The sequence below is a fragment of the Manis pentadactyla genome, chromosome 2 (genome assembly GCF_030020395.1).
Source record: "Manis pentadactyla isolate mManPen7 chromosome 2, mManPen7.hap1, whole genome shotgun sequence".
Taxonomy (NCBI): Eukaryota; Metazoa; Chordata; class Mammalia; order Pholidota; family Manidae; genus Manis; species Manis pentadactyla.
Genome location: NC_080020.1, coordinates 195,070,062 through 195,091,810, shown reverse-complemented (window position 1 = coordinate 195,091,810; position 21,749 = coordinate 195,070,062). Strand labels below are relative to the sequence as shown.

The 21,749-nt window shown below is 36.7% G+C and overlaps 1 protein-coding gene across 28 annotated transcripts in view; it reads right to left on the bottom strand.

The window, feature by feature from the left end:
* Nucleotides 1-861: 861 nt before the first annotated feature.
* The window catches only part of NRXN1 (neurexin 1), a 1,068,016-nt gene continuing 1,047,128 nt past the window's right edge, over nucleotides 862-21,749 (bottom strand). For all 28 annotated transcript variants that reach the window (XM_057497214.1, XM_057497215.1, XM_057497222.1 and 25 more), the window contains one exon: nucleotides 862-4,156. In XM_057497214.1, the coding sequence (XP_057353197.1) occupies nucleotides 3,849-4,156 (308 nt within the window). In that variant the 3' untranslated portion in view covers nucleotides 862-3,848. The remainder of the gene's footprint in view (nucleotides 4,157-21,749) is intronic.

Here is a 21,749-nt window from a genome sequence, read left to right as displayed (position 1 = left end):
ACACTGCCTTATGTACATTACAATAGTACATGACATCTCTTTAATGCTTTTCTTGATACTGGAGATGACCATTATCTTCAGTACTATTTTTGTAATTTATTTCCAATATCTGTTTCACTAGTTCTTAACCTTTTGGGAAATTTGACATCCTTTGAAGATTTGATGAATTAGACTCTCTCTTTTCCCATGTAAAAGACTCCTCTACATATATTTGCAAAATTTTATAAACATTTTTAGAGGTTAGCAGCCCAATGCTAATATATGGGAAATAAACAAGTATGTTTCTTTACATACTTGGTTTTTTTGTATATTTACTTATAAAGTAGCACAACCAGAGCAAACATTTTTGACATTTTTCTCTAATTCAGTATTGTGAATAGTATACTATTAGCCCTTCTTTGTATTTGGCTGTGGGAGGCACAATAGTTCTTACCATCTTTAATACCCTATCAGGTTAGTCTTATTACTCTTTATTTACTAATGAGAAAAGTGAGTCAGAGAAATTAGGTGACATTTAGTAAGTGACAGTTTGAAATTTAATCACAGATTTACTTAACTTATATAGCTTTTTATAGAGAAAACCATATTTATGAAATCAGCATCTTTATCTTTTTAATTCTATGAGTTTGTTGTTTCATGTATAGCAAGAGGAACAGATTTAAACAAAAGCGCATGTATGGTTTTATCTTTAAGTGTATGAATATAGAGGTACTTAATGATTATTAAAATCCAGGGTGAACATAGTATTCTTCCCCTGCTAGTCTAAGGATGGGTTTTCCTTTCAAATGCAGTCTTCCTTACTGTTCTACTTTGTCCCAAAATGGTGCCGCAAGTACTTTTAAAAAATCAGGAAATCCACAGTTCTATTAAGAAATATTTTATTAACAAAACAGTAAATTCCACTTGCTTAGCATTTCCATTAATGGATAAATTGGCCTTGCAACAGAAAAACAAAACAAACCCTTAGTACCCAATCACACAAAGCACTAGAAGGGTAGGGTCATGTGGCCTTTCTTTGATGTCTTAGGGATTGACCACCTCACACATTATTGTAGTATCTTTTAAAAAAGGCAACACATCACATGGATTTAAAAAAAAGCATACTCAACCAGAAAAGTTACAGTCTAGAGATGTAATTAAAATTATGCTGGGTAGTGTGAAATCCTCTGTTAACTGCAAACTATGCCTGGAGCCCTGATACATTTGGTATATGAAGATACTTGGATTTTATTCACGTCTTTTTCTTTCCCTAGCTCTGGTTCCTCTTTCTTCTTTCTTTATTCAAAAAGAAGAAAATTGCTAGATTTTTATAGGCCAAAATCTTAGATATATGCTTACTGAAAGTATTAAATTAGGTCATTGCATGAAATTTAAAAATTTATGCTGGAAAGAAACATTGAAATCAATCCCAAACAACATGCTTCATAGATATGCTGCTTAAAAATACCATTATTTATTTTCTATCATATTTTAGAATCTTTCCAGATGGAAACTAGTTTAAATTGAGTAGATCAAATGGAAAAGCAACCTTCTTTTTAAAAATCTCAAGATGTAAATTAGTGGTTTTATATTTACCTTCCTATTTCACTGGCTTTCCCTGAGTAAGACTGAATGAGGAAAAAAAAAAAAGACATGAATTCTTTAACCTAGCAAATTAGAGACAAAAATCTGAAACACAAGTAATGGATACTAAATTTTAGTTTTATACCTCTACTTTCTGGGTCATGAAAAATCTTTAAGACTTTTCCTATACAATGATACTTGGCAACCATAAGTAGTGGTGATTTGCTATGAATAATACATATTTCTAAGGTGTTGTATGTCTGAAATCCAGGCCACTTCTTGGCTTTTTCATCAACTGAAGTATCGCATAAGATGTTTTGCATTTTTTTTTTGCCTTTGCTGATTAAAGCTAATTGTAAAAGTATTTGTCTTTTCTGTGAAATCTAATACCATTCTTCTAGATATTAAAGTAATGTGACCAATTTTTGCTGAGGCATCACATTCCCGCCTAATGCATTTCCTCTGCATTACTTTCTCATTCTAATAATTTATTGCTATGAACATCACTGAAACAGTATGCAAAAACAAGGGTATAATCTATACTTTTCTACTAAATGTGTGTTAAACTAAAACTATATTTAATAATATATGTGAAAAACCAGAAAAGTTAAAAGAGAGTCAATAAGTAACAGAGATTGATTTTTTAAATGGATAATAATACAGAATCAAAAATTACTGAAAATACTTTTAGTTGAGAAAGTGTTTACTTTCCAGAAAACGTTCATCATGCACAATCAGGTTAAGAGAAAACATATATCTAGATATATAAAATGTTATTGGAAACAAAATTTTCAATTGCAGCAGCCAGGATTAAGGTCTTTGCTTCTGTAACCTCTCCACATAATAGTTCATATTCATGCAGCAATATTCCAGTGATATTCCATTTGATAGAAAAGGTTTCATTTCCTTAGGGACTAACATTTTCTCAGGGTTTCTTGGGAGCATGGTCTCAATGAAGCAACTCACCCCATTTGTCATCAATACCTTGGCACAACTATCTTCCTCTTTTTCAGTTTGTCAGTAAATATTTGCTCTTCTATGTATGTTTGGGTTTTCCATCACATCTGATGGAGTCCTCTGGATTTGTGTGTGTGATTGTGAATGGCAAAAGTAGGGGAGAAATGTCTTTTGGAGAGAAAAGATTATAAGATATACATGTATATATTTTACCTTCTAATTCACACCTTTCATACAAATACTAAAACTTAATTGCAACAGAATGAAGGCTGTACATGTAAGAAAAAAAAGTAGCTGAGTCTTTATATACATTCATACATATCTTCCTTAGAATAAACACTACATTGTAATTTTTTTTAAAAAAGTAATTGTGGCAATTTATAATGGTGGCAAAAAACAAACAAACCCTGAAATAATTGTTGCTCTGATGTCATAAAACTCCCTATACTTAGCAACACTTATAACATTGAATTTACCAAAAATGGCTGAACAGCAGATATATTTTGCATTTTTCTATACAACAGGCTATAAAACGTCACTTATCACAGTCCAGAAAGCACACAGAGATGGGTTTTATATAAACATATGTAATAACATATTAAGCGTGCATGGAAATGTCCCAATGATTGCATCTATGCCCTCTTGTTTTGACATTTTAGTGTGAAAATGTGCCTTATATTTCGCATTGTTGAAAATAAGGCCTCCATACTTTTTTCCCTCACAACCAGAAAGGGGCTTTTTGAATGTATTCCTACACAAGTCTTCAAAAAAGCCAGCACTTTGCTTCAAATGCAAGTTCCAACCACTGCTCCAGTGGCGCCAGGCAGCAAACTCTTAGAGGTTTGCCAAGATGAGTCACTGAAAATGACAGTCTTCTCGGGCACTCCGACTAACTGACTTCTCAGGAACGCACTAGCACTTTGGCTAAATCCAGGATTATAGGTAGCTTCTTTTTTGTGTGTGTTGTGTTTTGTGTTGTTTTTTGTGTTGTGCCTTGATGTTGTAATACTCCTTTGCTTTATGAATGCGTGCAGTCATCACTGTCTTTTAGAAATGTTCCAGCAACATAAAGACAGGCAGAGTAAATGAAAACACTGTGGATATTAGGGAATTTATTGGCCCCTGTATTTTTTTTTTTCCTTTCTTGGAGAAACAAGAGCATGAGATACTTGTTTTTATTTATTTTTTAAAAAGAGTCTTTCCTTCCTGATTGCATTCCCTGTCTTCTTTTGCATGTGCTTCGTAAAAAGGAAAGTAAATAAGTTTATATTATGTCTCAGATAAAATGAAGACTATTTCTATACAAGCGTCCTTTTAAGATCTTGGGATCAGACGTAATACTCTTTATCCTTGTTTTTCTTATTTTTGTTGGCGCTTTTTGCACTGCTGGGTTGTTTCTCCTTTACAACAGCCCCGTTGGACTGTGCTGAGTTACTGATGTAGTTTCGACTCTCGTCCACATGGTACGAGCCTTCATCCCGGTTCCTGTACTTGTACATGGCATAGAGAAGGATGAGGATGCACAGGGCGGCAGCCGCTACGATCCCCACCACCATGCCCGTGGTGCTGCTGGACTCCCGAATCACTTCCGCCGAGCCCGGGTACGGCTCTCTCCCGCCTGCTCGGGTCGGGTTGGCTGTAGGAAAGAGGGAGAGAAGAGAACACACAGGGATCACTGGGTTCACTGACTGCCTGGAGGGTGAAACACTTGCCACCTGTTCCCATGCCTGATGGGCCAGTACCCACTGCTTTAGGGAAAGTATCCTGCCACTGAGAGGAGCCGTCCCTGTGCCTCAGGGTCACTACACACTAGGGACGCCCCTGAACCAAAGCGCTTGGGAAGAGGTCTCCTGCCATGTTTTCTCACAGATCAGTTTCATTAAGATTTTGTAAGTGCAGCTCCAAGTAAGTTCCATCTAGCTCTAAAGGGCCATGTTGGTGTGTTAGGTGAAAACCTATAGACTCAACATGGTTAATAAAATCATAACAACCCTACTGCATAATATTAGAGGGTGTGACTTAGAGGATCAAACTGATGTTGACAGTCGAACACTCGGGGCTAAGCCTAGACTCACTGAGAATGGCTAAATTGAGGACTGCTTTAGAAATCATATTGCCTTGTAGAACTGACTACAGTATTTATTGAAGCAACAAAATAATCCAGGCATAGTCTAATGCCCTGCTTGTAAATGTGTAATTTGTGTCACATCTTTACAAACTAAAACAGAACTGATTCCTTTTCTGTTGGAGGTTTATTCATCATATAAGTATGTATGTTATTCATTTATTGGCAGTTACTGAGGGATCACCAAAACAATATTTGGGAGGATAAAGTAAGAAAATATGTTTTTCTGAGGTACTGTATTTTGATTGAAAACCAAATAGATGATAACTGTAGCCCAGTTTTATTCAACTGGCAAAAACCTTATTCAGTCTTTCCAAAGTATAAATAAAGCTCTCCCTGGGGTACAAGAAATTGATTATAGGGTGCATCAATGTCTTCTCCAACATCTAGTCAGGCACTGAAAGAGATCATAGGTAGGGTGAAAGAGTCCTGGGATTCAGCTTGAAAGGGGAAGGAGTAGCTCTTTTCCTCTACCTTGTATTTTTTTTTTTTTAATTTGGAAGAATTTAAAAGAATGGAACTGTTCAGAGAAATTCCATCCCATCTCTGACCCTAGGTCATTTTTCTCTATGGATTGTGTTTTCTGTCTTTCTCTGAATCTCCAGCCTCAACTTTATCTAACAGAAAAAGATTACCTTTCAGATGCAGTGGATTAAAAATGCTATAACTTTCAAAATATTCTTTGTAAATTATGCAGAATGAATTGAAATATGCTCACAATTACAAATATATCAAATATACACATGTGAAGGGTATGTATGTGTATATACACACCAGAAACTGAACAGTTCAAGAGGTCTAAAATTGTGTTTCTATGGTTATACATCATTTAGGGATGATTTAATATTCCACAGAAATTCCTATTAAATACCTGGAATCGTTTACCAAACATAGGTAAATACTGCTTTGTAATTCCATTTTCAAACACTACCAAGATTTCTTCTAAGTATGGGTTTCTTGTTGTCACTCTCCTTTCCTTCCTCAAATAAAGCCTTACAAATACAGTTACTTACAAAGTGAAAGCTCTCAGTCTCAAAGCAGCACAGTGTGCTGTGTTCTGGAGCTATAAAATGTAGCAGGTGAGATCCTTCTATGCTGAGTATGTCACTGCTTGTTTTACAGAAGCCCAGGTAATGCTGCTGAATTAAAAAGCCTAGGAGTTACTTCTGTGGCCAAGGTAGAAGGAGACAAAGACTATAATCCACAGCATTTGATTACAGGAAATTAATTTCCTCTCCTGAAGAATAGAACCCACGGCAGGAACTCTGTCACTACTGCCAAGCCAAGGCAGCACTTTCTCTTTGAAATACAGTCATCTTTGCTAAAGTCTGCCAATTAGCTCAGCTGTGGACTTTCCCTGAATAACAACTTTCTACTTGCTCATTTTGTGGAGCATTCTTTTACCATGGTGTCTCAAGAGCTGAAAAGGGATTTTATTTCAATATTACCAAAATCTTCCCCCCCACCACCCGATGGAATGCTTGCATTTTAAGCGCATTTTCATAATTATCTTACTTTGTCAGAAAAAAATGGGGAGAATAAAGATAAAATGCTAAGCATATAGCTTATGATAGCAAGACAAATGTAAATGGAATGCAGGGTTTAAGTGTTCTATACTAAGAACATATATGTACATTTTCTTCCTGTTGGGACTCAGTGTCATAAATGGACTATCTTATCCAAACATTTTAACCTTATTTTTTCTGCTCAAATATTTCTGATGTCTTTCTGCAACACCTGTGTAAGTAGCACACCAACAACAAACTGATGTTAAAACTAGAGTGAAATTGCAAAGCCTCAAATAACTCAATTTTGCCATATAGGCATTTAATAAACACATCCTGTTTATGGAAAATACTTACCTTTATTGCAACTCCAGCCAAAATGTTGCTTAAGTCAAATGCAGACCTAAAAATATCTCTGTAACCCATATGTACAAAAAGATTTAAATATCATGGGTTTAAAAAAACTACCAAAGAAAACCTCAAAACCCAATGATAAACATTTTATCCTTTTTTCCCCAGATTTACATTAAAAAATTAACTGCCCCAGGTATTATTATATGTTATTGGAATATGCAGTTGTTTCTATATCTAATTAATTTTTTGTTTATACTTCAAATCTGAAGGCTGTGGTATTTTTCTCAACTTTTTTGTGCTAAGATCAGAAGTATTTAAAGATGTCTCTTCCAGATATGAAATAAAAGGTTAGAGAAATTTAAATACATTTATAAATTATAAATGTGGTCTCACTTATTGTCATTAATGGTTAAAAAACGGAGGCATTTTCTTATTAATTTAAATGTAGAGAATGGCATAAATGGTAAAAAGGCTAAATGCTTTCTTATGTAACTTGGTTAAAACTTTATATAAAAAAGAATATAGTCATCTCTTAACCATTCATGACAATGTGAAAAAAGCAATTTAATGAGAGAAATCCACAAGCAATTCTTATTTCATGGATTTGAAAATTCTGCATTCCCTATACACTCTATAGCAAACTAATCCAAGACATTTTAAATAATTAAAACAATCCACATCGTGTTTTTTCTCACAATGCTAATAAAAAGGAAAAAATATAAGCTGAAAATACTTTCTCTTCATTTCATTGTCTCAGGATGTGATCAGGTAAAGAAAGAGGAGATCCAAAAGAAGGGAATATGTACAAATAGCGGTTAAGTCCTTGAAGGTCAACAGTTAGCTGAACTGTAGATAAACCTAAGTTAATGTAGCCAGTTCATTACATTGGACCCAGGAGCTCAGGTCAATGGAAAACATCAGCAGGAATGATGACGGGCATTTGATGAGCCAGTGCATTTAAGTGTTACTCGGTACGACTGGAAACAGGCAAGGATTCTAGGCCTAAACTAAATATGGCACACATATTTTGACTTGAGGCTAGGTCAATAGCAGTAAAAAAAATAAATGGATTGTCATTTAGGATATTTCATTTATGTCCTATTTCAATGGTTCATAAAGTAAAAAAATCATCATGAATTATACATGTTAACATAATTTATGTTAACACTTTAACAATAGATTATTTTACTTGTCAGTGTTTCCTCTTGTGATTCTGGCTATCTACACTTTACCGATGGCTCTCTGCACATCACATATGTCTGAGAGTCCACCGGAAGGGAGTGTGAAGTGCCAAGTCTACTACATGTGGGGAAACCATACAGGCACACCTTAATGGTGATATGAAGGCTTCTGATTTTTGCTGACATTTTTGCCTGAATGATTCAGAAGCTATTGATTGTACTGGCAGGGACAAATAGTTGTCACAAGAGTTACAACCTCTTTCACATAAGCCATTTTTCAGCCAAAAAGCTATGGAAATATTCCTGGGGCTTGCATACAGATGAATAGTGTTATCTCAAAGGACTGATGAAAATAGCTTTTTAGTTCTCTTTATCTCAAATATATGGCATAATCTGATGGTCTCTGTCTACCTGGTGTCCTTTGGCCCAGATTTATCAAGAATCCCCTATGCTAGTTTAGTGACTTCTTGTTCTACATTATCTAATTATACTGTGATTACTGAGGCAGATGTAGACTTTTGAGTGTTAGGACAGTTTAGTGTTTTCACATTATACTCTAAACCAATTTTTTCATATCAAATAATAATTCATTGTAGAAAATACAAAGGGCCAAAAATATTCAGTACTTTGTCATATAAAAAGAATAATACATTTGCTGATTTGCATAAAAACATTAAAAGTAGTATTTGAAATTTTAACTTACTCTTAAATTTGCTGAGATAGTTATTCTAAACTACCCCATGACAGGAAGAAAAATGGTCCTGATGTATGTTCTTTATTTTTAACAGTCCTTGGCACTGTATATGGGGAAAGAACGTCATTTCCCCAAACAGGAGCTCGTTTAGATACAGTTAAAAAATACCACAGGACAAACATGTTTAAGAGACATAGGAAGCTGTAGTCAGAGTGGAGAGGACTGTGTGTGGAAGGTCTCATCTCTAACCAGCTCCTCTGGCCCTGTCACCAACTCCATGCTTCTCTCCATTCTGCCCCCTCCCTCCCCCTCTACCTCTTCTCTGCATCCCTTGGTCATTTCATGACTCATCACTGAAGGTGGCCTTCAGAGAGCGTAGTCAGTGTGTCCCTGTCTACTCGGGTACATGAGGAAGGGCAGGATAGATAGCAAAGCTCAGGACTGTTTGCCTCTTTGGGTGGGTGCATTACTTAGCAGGGTGTTCAATGAGTGGCAAAACGTATTGCCAAGTTCCTAAATTCAAATCAAATAGTCTTTACTAGAAAAAATATCAAAATGTGATTATTTCAATAAAACACAGTCTTTGTGTTTTATATTGGTATGCTTTACATTAAAATTTAACTTTCTAAATTTGTTTAAAAGTATGTGCTTTACCAAAGAGTAATATTTTGTTACTGATTTTTTAAAACTTTTGAGGATATAAGCACATGTAGCTTCTCACTAGAGCCTATATTTACCAATTTGCCACTCTTTGTACCTAGTCTAAGTTGGTATGACTTAGAGCAGTTGGGAGTAGCATTTACTTAGCAAGATGATTCACAACTGAAGTTCTGAAATAATTGCATTTTGAAAGGTACATTTTTGAACATTAGTGAATTTTTTTCCAGAGGCTTTACTTTGCAAAGAGAAGACTTTGGCATCGTTTGGCTATTCTTTTGGTGATTAAAAAAAACAGTAATCAACTATTGTTATTAAAAAATAAAATTGCTCTTGATCTCTGTTTTTACAATACTACATGAGAAATCATGCTTAAAGTCCTAATTCTTGTCATGTAAAATAAGGGTTTGGTGAGTGGTGGGACCTTATTTCCACTGATGAGTTCACCGAGGTAATAACAATGCCATCAGATGGTCTTTTTATCACTCAAATTGTCATTTTTATGAAACTATTTTGTATACTTGGATGAGCTGTTCTTTCACTGTAATCTTATTATATTTATGTTGCTTCCAAAGTTAGCTGTGTAGGGTGAGATTTAGTTTCCAGCCAATTTTTATTACTGGTTTTATTTCTTCAATATAGACTGTTAGTATATAGGTACGTCATCAACCATGACCCTGTCACATTAAGGATGAAGCAAGAGTTTCACTATGTACTGACAACATGAAAATTCAGCTTTTGAGCTTTAAGAAAAAATCTTGTAAGAGATTACCAATCTTAAAGAATAAAACAAACCAATGATTTAAACAAAAAATGGTGCATGAACTATATATTTCAGATCAGGAGAGGTATATAAAGGACCATAAAACTCCATAATGTTCAACATATACCTTTCTGCTAGCTGTAATTGTTAGATATTCTGCCTTAAAATAATCCTTTTTTTAGAAGTACTGGCAAGATGTATTTATTGAATTTTTTCCTAAGAGTCCTTGACCAGTCTTTCTGGTTTTGTCATAGATTAATCAATTTAAAATTTCTGTCTCCACCCTGCCTAGGAAAAATAGCTGCCTAAAATGTTTCATTAGAACAGAGTGCTGCACTGTGATTTAGTAGATGTGGAAGTTATTATAATTCTAGGCTAGCCTTGAAAATAGTTTCAGATTTATGGGGGAAGATTTGACTTTCCCAGTACCCAGTTTCATTAATACTGTGAAAAGAAAATTAGAATTGTAGTCTCCTGGGGTGTTTGTGAATTGAGATTAGCACAGTTTTTTCCACCATCTCCAAAAAAAAAAAGTTAATTTTTTCCCATTTTGTGCTTCAGTGCAACATGGGTCAGAAGAAATAATTATGATGCAATCACTCACAAGAATGCATGTTTAAATGCCACAGTTGCAAGAAAACAGGGAGGCAATGATTTTTGTGACATGTGCTAATTTCAACTTAAACTGTGTTTCTTTTGAGAAGTGATGGATGCTGAAGGTTTCAAATCCTAACTATCAATTCCTTCCATGCCCTGCAGGTCACACAACAGGCTTGAGGGAGAACATGTCTGTTACATTGTAGCCCTCCTAATGAATTAGAGATTCAAAAAGAACTTGAAAACGATAAGTTTTGACCACTTACATGGCTCTTGGGTCTAACATGTCCTTCTGCTACTTTCAAAGCCTACAAGGCACATGTTTGAAAAGAAGTGCAGGGGCCACCACTGTGGGATTAAGGGAATCATTGTTTTCATCAGAAATCTAGGAATTGGACGAAAAGGGAGGCTAGCCATAGAAAAGCTCATCAAGTGCCTGGAGGACAGGCTGCTACTCCAAATGGCCCCACAGGGACAGAAGAGGCAATGGACTATCATGCCCTGCGTGAATTTTTTTCCAGAGGCTTCACTTTGCAATGAGAAGACTTTGGCATCCTTTGGCTATTCTTTCGGTGATTGCAAAAACTGTGATCAAATATTGTTATTAAAAAATAACACTCTTCCTCCTTCACCTCGGGGGGAAGCACAGGATCATAGCATTTATATAACCTGTTCTTCAACTACCCTATACTTTGTAAACTATGTGTCCACAGCTTATCATCTGTAGGCTTCATAAACTCTTACATGGTCACTGTGCCTGGGAGGTTTTATTAGAACCCTTGAGAATGTCATGATGCTCACTAAGTGCCAAGTACCAGTGCGACTGCTGTTCTCATGGCCCTTTGTGATCTGACCACAGATACCTATTCAAAGTTGTCCTCATTTCTGAAGGAAGTTCAATCATAAGTTTATTGCTGTCTCCCAGTCCCCACATACCAATAAAAGTTCTACCTTTGTGGCTGGCTCATATGACCTTCCCCCTCTCTGCTGGTCAACTACTACCTTACTCCTCAAGACTGAGCTTAAATGCCCGAAGCTGGCAAGAACAAAATCATGAAGCCTTATGGGAGGATTTGCGGAAACACATCTTCATCTCAATCTTTTCTTAACTATACATTATCCATTTCAGTTTGGATCTTATGCTATCGGATAGGACATCTTACTTAAATGTTTCATTTCTGTTGGGTTGTTTCTTCTCTTCCAGACTAGATTACTAGTCATTTGATAGTTTCCTGTAACTGTATTTCTCTTTCATCCCAATTCCCTCACCTTGTAACCATCTAATGAAGATTGAACATACTAGCTGCAAAATGTATGTTTTCTGACTGATTAGAGGAAGAGATTTTCATAACAAAAAACCTAGGAGTAACCTGGGTTGAATGCAGTCATTAAGAAAGCAGGAGAGACCTTTGATGTCAAAATTTTGAGTAAAGGTAATAAAGAAGTTGGCAAAGCACTGAAACTAATATTGCATATTTCTTTATATTTTTTACGTACTTCCCTAACTCCACTCTGCCTATAATATCTTCAGGAAAAGAAGTGAATATGACATTTATTTAGTTAAAAGAGAAATCACTTCTCTTGTGCTTAGGTGAATTGGGATCAATGAATATCAGTACAAGTATCCTATCTGCATTTATTTTCCCTGTGTCTCCAAGTAACACTTAATTTCAAGACTAATCACTAAGTTTTTTAAGGTCAACGAAGTTAGCAGTTTTCGATTCAACTCATTTGGGTCTTATTTACATCATCTGACACCCACAGCACCATCAACAGTTGAGAGCTCATTTGGACCTCTTTTCTCAAAATAAGCAGGGTAGTTGCAGAAGTTTCTAGAGTACTTTTCACTCCTGCTGCTATTGACAGGAAAAGTTGGAAAGGGCCCCATCAGTCAGATCAAACATTCCATGATTGTCAAGCAGAAGAAAAAACAGATAAGCAATAATTGAAAAAATAGGTTTCAAAGCAAGGGAGCCTGAAGAGTCTGTATGTGTTTTTCATGAAAATGTATTACATTTCATAAAATGCAAGAAGAGCTACATTTTGAAATGTGGATGATATTCTCCATTACTGATTTCTACACTCTTCGATAGCCAAGTAGCATCTTTCCTGGGAACTCTTTGGCTAAACCACCCAGAAATGCCTTAAGATGCACTTCACTGTTTTACATATAGACAGTTGAACAGTCAATCTTCACACAAAACCAAGGATTCATTTCCAAGGAATCCGCAAGACTAGAACTAAGAATTTGGGGAGGGGAATTGGTGTAAAGGGGGACAAGAATGGCCCCAGGATTTTATAGCTAGAATGAAGAGGAGTGTGCACATGGCTCCTTCCAATTCTGTGACAGAAGTTACTACAGTCACCTTGTTTTCTCACAATTTACAGGTAAGGTCAGGTTTTTGAAGAGCTCCAGGGAAGATTTCATAACACCTTCAGGTTAACCTAGTTAAATACATTGAATGATCAAACACTCTTTATCTTCTTTCCAAATATTGCATGGATTTACCCTTAGTAGATATATTTTCACGTGACTTGTCAACTGATGCTCAACATGGCTACTGTGACTTCTGACTCACTGTAAGGGTTAAATTTCTTTCCTTATTTAGTTAACAACTCTAACCTTCATTGAAATTATATGGTAGGCTCTGTGCTGTGCATTTAACATTCATTATCTAATTTATTCCTTGTAACAACTCTGTGGTGTAGGTGTTATCACTACTTTGCAGGAGGAGAAACTGAGTCTCAAAGAGATTATTCTATTTAGGCTCCATAAGTGGCAGAGCCGAAATTCAAACTCAGGTATGTCTAGGGCTATTACAGTTTTATGCAATTTATACAATTAGTATTCCCAATTTTATCCTTTTCTGTGGAACTGCACACTTCAGGCCTCTTTTCTAAGCAACTGCCCAGTTCTGCCCTTACCAGCCACAGTCCACTGCACCTCTTGCCATGTATCTGTCCTTCCCAGTAAAAGGATTTTGCATTCCCATAGAATCTTAGGAAAACAATGTAGAGTGGTAAAAAAGAACACTGGACTTCAGGCACTGCCTCTAACCTGATGAGTGATGGAGCTCGTTTCTGTTTATCTGTGAAACATTCTGTCTTTACTGATCAGTGCTCTCTGGTGCCTGCGGTTGGAGTGAATTAAATCTCCCCCTCTTTCAAAAATGTATTATGATATGTTTTCAGGCATCATAAAATCAATCACCTAAGACCATTCTCTGGTAATAACTAACAGCAAGGCTTATTATCTTGGAAATAGTAACTCTTTTGATTAGGTTTTAGGGTTTTTTTCCTTCTTTGTTCTGCAATTCCACCGTGTACTCTGGATGAAATCCAGAGTCGAGTCACTGCTGCATAGTATGCTGGGGCCTGCGTGAACTGTTCCTCAGTCTGGGTTCCTGCACAACATCTATGTAAGTCCAGGTCATTCTGAGTAATGGGGCAGCCAGTGTAAAGTTTTCCTGATTTAAAACTGGGTCTACTCACTTTGGGTGATCATCTTTATATTCCTGTCATGAAGCTATTGCTGTCTCAATTTTCTTTTGTTGGGAAAAGATCACATTCTTTTTGGTGAAAGTGCACTAGCTGAGGTGAAAGATTAGACAGCTTCCCCACCGAGCCCATTAGAAGGAAGCATGTCAAGCTCAGAATTGGGAAATACAGAAGACAAGTCATCCGTCATGGGGGGAGGGTGTGTGGCGGGCATGCCTGGTTACGTCACGCAGCTGCAGTGTTCTTGACTGTCTTAGGAGGAAGAACAGGCAAAGCTAACCATTCCCTCTCTCACAAGGTCTGTGGGGCTGAGACCTGCATTTTTTTCCTCCAAAAATAAGAACAGCAGATTATATGTACCTTTTTCCCATCCTAGCAACTTAAATTTATCCAAGTGGAACACTGCTCTTGTCTAACTAGTTTTATAGTGGCTACTGAGAAAAGTTTTATGCTGAGAAAATGCAGAAATGCTTTAAAAAAACATTCTAGATGCTGCAGTGCCAATTCCTAATATTTCCCCCTCTTCTTGGGAATATGGTTTATTTCCATGTATGATATGGTTTATTCCTCAGTTAATTTGCTAGAGCTACTAATGAAAGCTAATTTATATTATTCAAGTTTCTATGTGGCAGACTCAGTGCTAAGTGCTCTACATGTATTGTCTCTTTCATCAGCAGCAATGATGTCATAAGTATTTAAAATTATCCATGCCATTTTGCAGATGCAAAAAGTCAAGTACACAGAGGTTCAGTGCTTTGCTTCTGATTACACAGCAAGTGGCTGAACTGGAATGTGAATGCAGGCACTCTGACTTCCCACATTTGCTACATGAAATGTAAGAATGTTGTGTACTTGTTGATGTGGCAACATCGTACTTCTCTTTCTACTAGTTTTTAAAAAAATTGGCCTCTGGCTGTACTGCCATTTTTAATATAGCCTTTCTAACCTGGCAAATTAATAAACTATTCTCGTCTTTCCTATTTTACTTCCAATGCCAGGCTTCTAATAATTCTGAGGATGGGTAGGAACCGCTAATGATGACAGTGATTCAATCAAGTCAGATGCCATGAGATGACACCTGTTACAGTGTTTACTGCTCTCTGGAGCACAGGACCCAGCAAAGACAGCATCGGCTCTTCATGGAGGCAGCATGCCCTGTAGTATGGTATTCAGAACATGCTAGCTTGTCTCTAATATCATCTGAGGAAATGTAATTAATAAAATACCAAGGAAACTTCACAGGAAACCAATTTCATTACCAAAGCAGGTATTTGACACCAATTACAATAAAACATGATTTCATTCTTCCTGGACTTCGTGTTTCCGTAAGAGCTATACATACCTAGACATACATTTCTTCCTTCAAGTTTGGTGAATATTTTAAAGCACAATATGTCCATCGCACTGTCTCCTTCCACAGCTCAAAAGGCATGTCATACTTTAGAAAGGCTCTTATAGTATTTTGTCATTTTCTAATAAGAATTTGTGAAAAATTACTAATATTTTAAGGCTGGATACTCATACAACACCTAAAAAGTTACCATGTATTCATTTCTGAATGGATTTTTACACACTGTAGAAAGGTTCTATGTAAGCAGCCATGAACTTTTTTGCACACTTTTGAGTAATGCTTAATCTAACTCAGCAAAGTCACTTATTTGCTAAGTAATTATTCTAAACGGCCAATTAATGTTAGTTAAAACATTTGATTAGAGCCCATGCTCACTCACATCAGAGGGACTGTGCTCATTCTCACTTGGATCAAATCCTTAAGCCTTATGAGGGGCCTTACAACAAGATAGACTAATGCACACCCTGGTGCAAAAGCCAGCACTAGGAGCAACAAGCCCTCCACGGACCGTTGGCTTTGTCATCATTGTTTGTTACACCCTTAGTAGGTGCCAGGCACTCTGCTGAGCACTGGCTAGGTATCTTTTCCTTTCAATCTTCAAACAACCCTATTTTCCCCATTCTACAGATTAGGAAATTGAGCCTCAAAGATACTAAGTAACTTCCTCAAGACTAAGAAGGGCTGTAGCTCAAACTAATTCTAAGTCCAAAGTTATGGGCAAAACTAATACTTTATGTTGTGTATAACACAATTCATGCAAAATACCCTTAACAAAGTTTTCTAACATGTGACAATGATCCATTCCATTATGGTGTTCAAAAAAAATTCCAGAATCACAGATAGGTGGGGATACTTCATGCCAAACAAAAATTGCTGTGTTCTGAAAACAAAAACCACCTTTCGTTTGTTGCCTACTGATCTCCTGGTAGGAACTAATTTTTGTGAATGAAATCGGCTGCCTGAAGAGGTGGAATCACCTTTACTGAGCAAGACCTAAACTTTCCCCACAGCTTGACCAAACTTTACAGAGGCTTCTTCCTGCCTCTAGTCCCTGGCCTCCCTTTCCTTTGAGGACTTAATCTAAAAAAACTTGGAATTCCAAATTCCTTCTCTGCCCTTTGACATGTAAATTTTTAAAAAACCTTTTGCTAGGGTTTTGACCCAGCACCATTTTTCTCAAGGACCTGGAAGATGTCTCTTAGAAATATAACTTTCAAGGAAGATAGCTCCCCGTCTCCCAGTTTCTGTGGGAGGGTAGAAGCCTACCTTGAGGGGGAGAGGCTTTCTCCAAGTTGTAAAACTAACTCCAGTCATGAAAATATTTGAAGGAGAAGGTTTACTTTGGATTAAGCCAACTAGCAAACCACAGATTGTCTATGATCTTCCACCGTAGCTCTTAAAAACTCTCTAGACCTCATTTCAGTTGAGTTCAGGTTGAGCCCTGGCCTCCTCCTATTGCAATAGTCTTGAATAAGTCTCCTTGCCTGTTTAACTTTTTGCCCAGTGTAATTTTTGCTTTGACATTACTGCTCTTAGAAAAATGGGAAAAATGAGCGCAAGTGATGTCTAATGACTTTCTTCTATTTTAACCATATAGTACTCATTTTTATTCCAGTTTTCTGGAGAATTGAATTGATAATGGAAAACACAGTTCCTCCACTGAAAGCCAGCTCGCCCACCAGTGCCTAGACTTCACTGCCCTGTCCTGACCCATCTGATTAACTGGGCCTGACTCTGTGTGATCAGCGCTGACTCTGACCTAGTGCCAAGGAGATGCTCTACATGTTTCCCAAAATGGAGCACTAATTACTGCTGTTTTTCTGGCTGCAGCTTAAAATTCCCCATGTTAACAGCAATGTGTTGGCTATTATGGGCTAATTAAACTCACTTTTGAATAATTAAATAAATACCCCCAATTTAAATGTACCATAAATGTATCTTCTAATCAGGCTCTAAAATGTGATCTAATAAGTGATATATTCCTTTAGATGATTGTGATTACTTATTTAATGAAAAAATGCACCTTGTTCAATATACATACCCTTGTTCCTAATGTGGTTAATGGGATCAGTTCGATAGAAATCCTTTGATCTTTTCTCAAAATAGCACTCTGGAAAACCACTCAAAACTGCATGATAATTGCAGCAAATTTAGCCTAATGAATAGTAATACATGAAAAGGACCTTTTGCCATCAAATTTAAATTTATGCCAGCCATGGAATTATTTGAATGAATATTTAAAAAATTAATCCTGTATTTGTGAGGTGCCTGAATTCTGGAACAGTCGTCAGCATTGCAGGAAATTAAAAGCCCACCTTTTCTAAACTACAGAGCTTAGGAGCTCTCATATTACAGTACCTTAATCTTTCCAAATCTCCTTAGCTATGAGAATATTTGTTTCATAGAATAATGAAATGCAATCGTTATATAAAGTACTACGGACAATGATGAATACAGAATAAATCTTCACTAAAAACTGGTTGTTATTGTGATCTCTCATTACTCAATAATATGTGATTCAGCTGATAGGCAATCAACAATTATCCTCTGAGGGGCCGTATTGATCACCTCATCCCCACAGGTTCCAGTTAATGCGTAAGAGATTTCCACAATAACTGCCCAGATTTATTATTCAGTAGAGCTTTTTGTTTTCTCATTTGACAAAGGTTTGATTTGAAAGTGTAGACATGTCCTATTAGTTATCCATTCTCCTGCCCACACACATGCACAGAAAGAATAAACATATTATTCTTAGCACTACAAATATAAGAGGAAATTTTCTTTCCTAAATAGGTCGAACAGGAAGCTGGTCCTGCTCTCTTTGTAACAAATGACAAATTATTCATTAGGAAGCTCCAGCACCAAAGAGGGTCATTGTCTACAGTCTCAAGTATCAACATAATTCTTCCAGAGTTTTGAGAAAGAGGTCTATTTAAAAGAGGGCCTTGAAACTAAGATGTAGTGACATGATTAAAAGTCATCTTGGAACTTAAGTGGTTTGCAGTGTTGCCACTGTGTCAGTCTACTAAGTGAATCAAAATGATAAGATTTTTAAAGAAATCTGTTTTACAAAAACTTATGTACAGTTATACAAATAGTAATAACAGCAAATACACTGTACTTATGAGCAAGGCATTGTTCTGTGACATGCTTTCCATATACTAATTCATTTAATCTAACAACCGTATCTCTAGGCTGAGGGAAAAGCACAGAAGGTGCAAATGTGTTTGAGAATAAGTGTGAAGAACAAATCAGCCATCTGTCACATGTCCAGGCAGCTAAAACCAGGCATTTTAGGATAATGGTACCCTGTGACCTAGTAACCAATGACTGCTTCAGATTTTTTTACCTGTCAACTAAGAGCTGGGGTTCATTAGCCACCCTAAATTGTATAGCCACCCTCATATTTCAAAACACTGCTTATACCGATGCAAAGCTGTCATCCAATGCTAACCACACATGATAGTGTGGCTAGAATCAAGTATAATTGAGTTCCATGTGTTCCTACCCAGGGGGTTGTTCCTGATCTAGTTTCAACAAGTATAGTTCCCATCAGGAGGTCTGAGTGGTTTTATCTGTTGCCCACCAATTTTCAGCCAGGAAAAATAACAGCATTATGTAAAAGGAAAAAAATAGCTCGAATATTCTTTTTTATATTACTGAATTGGGAAAAAGAAAACCTGTGCTTTATGCTCTATTTTATACCAGGCATTGCAGTGTCTTAAGTATACAAGTTTTTAATTCTTGCAACAACCTCAAAAAAGAAGGTGATATTTTGACATCAAAGATGGAGAAGCTGGTAATCATAAAGAATAACTGAAAAAGCATCTCAGGCAGAATGAAGTATGTCATTCTATAGAATGTACTCCAGGGTGTAAACTTTATTTTTGCTCCTAGAGCTTAACAAAGCAGTGGGTACACAATACTACTTGATCAATGGTGAAAATGACAACCCAAATATACAACTTTCCTCTTCAGTAAGAGTTTTGGATGAAACCACATGGTAATTCAAATTAATAAACAGTTAATAAAATGTATAATTTACGTGTGTTCAAGAAGATGCCAGATTTTTCCTGTTTCATTAATAGCTTTGGGAGAGCACCAAAATAACAAGCATAGCACATTTTTAGGAAAAAAAAAGCCATTTTTTGAAGAGGGAGTGAGTCAAGGTAATTAGAGAACCTTCATATGTAAATATTCAGAAAGCCTGAATAGACATCAGTGTGAAATATAGAGAAGATGCAGGCAACCTAGCTATAAAAGTAATCATGCATCTCTTTATGAAAATATCTCCTTTGACTTGCTTGAAGAGCAGCAAAAATGCATAGCAGATATGTTCATTTCTGAATATTTAATTCAGTGTTACTTTCCTAAGAAATCACTTTCTGAAAATATGGCCTACTAATATATCTAACAGTATCAAAACCCTAACAACATCAACTACAATTTTCCCATATTATCTATCTATATTCAAGATGAAAAGAAAGCAAGAAATGGATATTAAAGAAAACTAGTACATCAGTGTATTAAGAAACAAACACTTGCAGGTCATCCTATAAAGAAACCATATTCAGAGATTTTTAAAAATCCTCTATTCCAAAAAAAAGTTGGAAAATGGAAAAAAAATCATGTAAACTAAGAACTTCTTAGGAAGCTGTCACACAGAGACAATTCTGCCAAAAGAGCAACCCTCCATGGATTACCAAAGATAGGCATGAGAAAACCACAGGGAACTGGACAGAATAAAACAGTGTAGAAAAGAGATCTCACTTACAAAATGCAATACAGAAAGAGAAACCATAGAGGGCAGAGCAGAAGAAAAGCCTAGGGCAAATGATTTCAAGTGTAAGCCGTAAGCGGAACTGATGAATTGAAAGTGAGTGAGGAGAGAAAGACTGAGGGCAAGGATGAGAGTTACAAGAGGCTTGGCCTCCAGAGCACTGAGGGAGCTGTCGTCAGAGTCGGGAGCTGCTGTGTCTTGTTATGTTTGGACAACAGATTTTGATGTGGTGGAACAAAATGAAAACTTATACAACAAAGCCATGGAGGGAGCCAGACAAACAGGGTCCCTGCTTCATGGAGCTTACCTTCTTGTCATGGAATGCAAGCTATATATTAATGAACAAGTAAACATAAGTAGACAAGATTCTTTCAGATTGTGAGAAGTGTGGTGAAGAAAACAGGCAGAAAGATTATCTGGAGTATGGCTAGTAATAAGATGCTCCTCACTTCCCACTGTGTTATAATGTTTAATGAAGTACACAAAAGTCAGATGAATAAAAAGGAGAGGAAGATGACAAAACGGTCACCTATTTCTTTTCTCTCTTCCCCTCCCGTCGCCAGCCATCCTGTTGTCGGGGAGTGTCCCCAGAGAAAGGGAGAGACAGTAAGCCAGTTTATAAGTAATGGCTAGAAGAGCTGGATCATTCAGCTGTGCTAAAGAAGAAAAAATAAGTGACAATTGTAAGTGCAATTAGAGTTCTCACACTGGATTTACTAGGTGCTTAAGGTGAGGATTCTAAATAAAGAGCATGATGGGCTATACTCAGCAAAAGGATTCAGGCCATAGGGAAACCATCAGGCACTCTAATTAGTAAGAATGTATCTTGTTTTCGGCACTACTGCAATAGAAAATACTGAAAAAAATTGACTTCTCTCAAGAAAACAGTAATTGGGGAAACAAAATAAAATATAAACATACACACACACACACACCAATGTACAACTGGAATTTGTTTTACGAACAATCTATGCTGGAGGATCTCTGAGGAGATCAGGTACAAAGAAGAATGTCATGGTTGGGCATATGAGAATAGGAGGAATGGGGAAAGAAGAAATTTGAGAGCGGGAGAAGGCAAAAAAAATGGGGCAAAAAAGCAGTAACTTCTGTGGGGTTTTTTTGACCAATAAAGAAAGAACGAGAATACCAATGAAAACAAATGCAGGATCCCGGCAAAGAGGCCCAGGATGGAATCATAAAGTGACTGCATCTGTCCGAAGAAGGTAAGAGAATGGGTGTAGAGATCAACGAACTGGAGGAATGGAATGGATGCTCATCAGAGCTCTAATAGTTGTATATGAAAGACGATTCTGGAGGCTGAGAATTCTGACTGGTGGGGTGGAGGGTAAAGGAGGACGAGAATGCAGCCAGTCTGGATCTCCCAGACCTGCTGAGATATGACTGCTGAGCTTCTGCTCGTCACTGCATTCAGTACCTGCTCTAACTGCTTACAGGATGTCGCTGCAGCCAGTGGGGAGAAGTGATATTCTACAAGGAGATGCAAGATGATATGCATCCTGAACTATTTTTTATCCAAATTTCAAAATGAATATATTCTTCACAGGAATGCAATTTAGGTATTTTATGGTGACATGTCTCCTGGGCTCTATGTGACATCAGTTGAGGTTATGAGCTAGCCAATAGTGGTTAGGCTATGTCTACGTCACTCATTCTGTTAACCTAAGCAAGAAAATTATATATTTAAGATATACTGCTTTACAAAG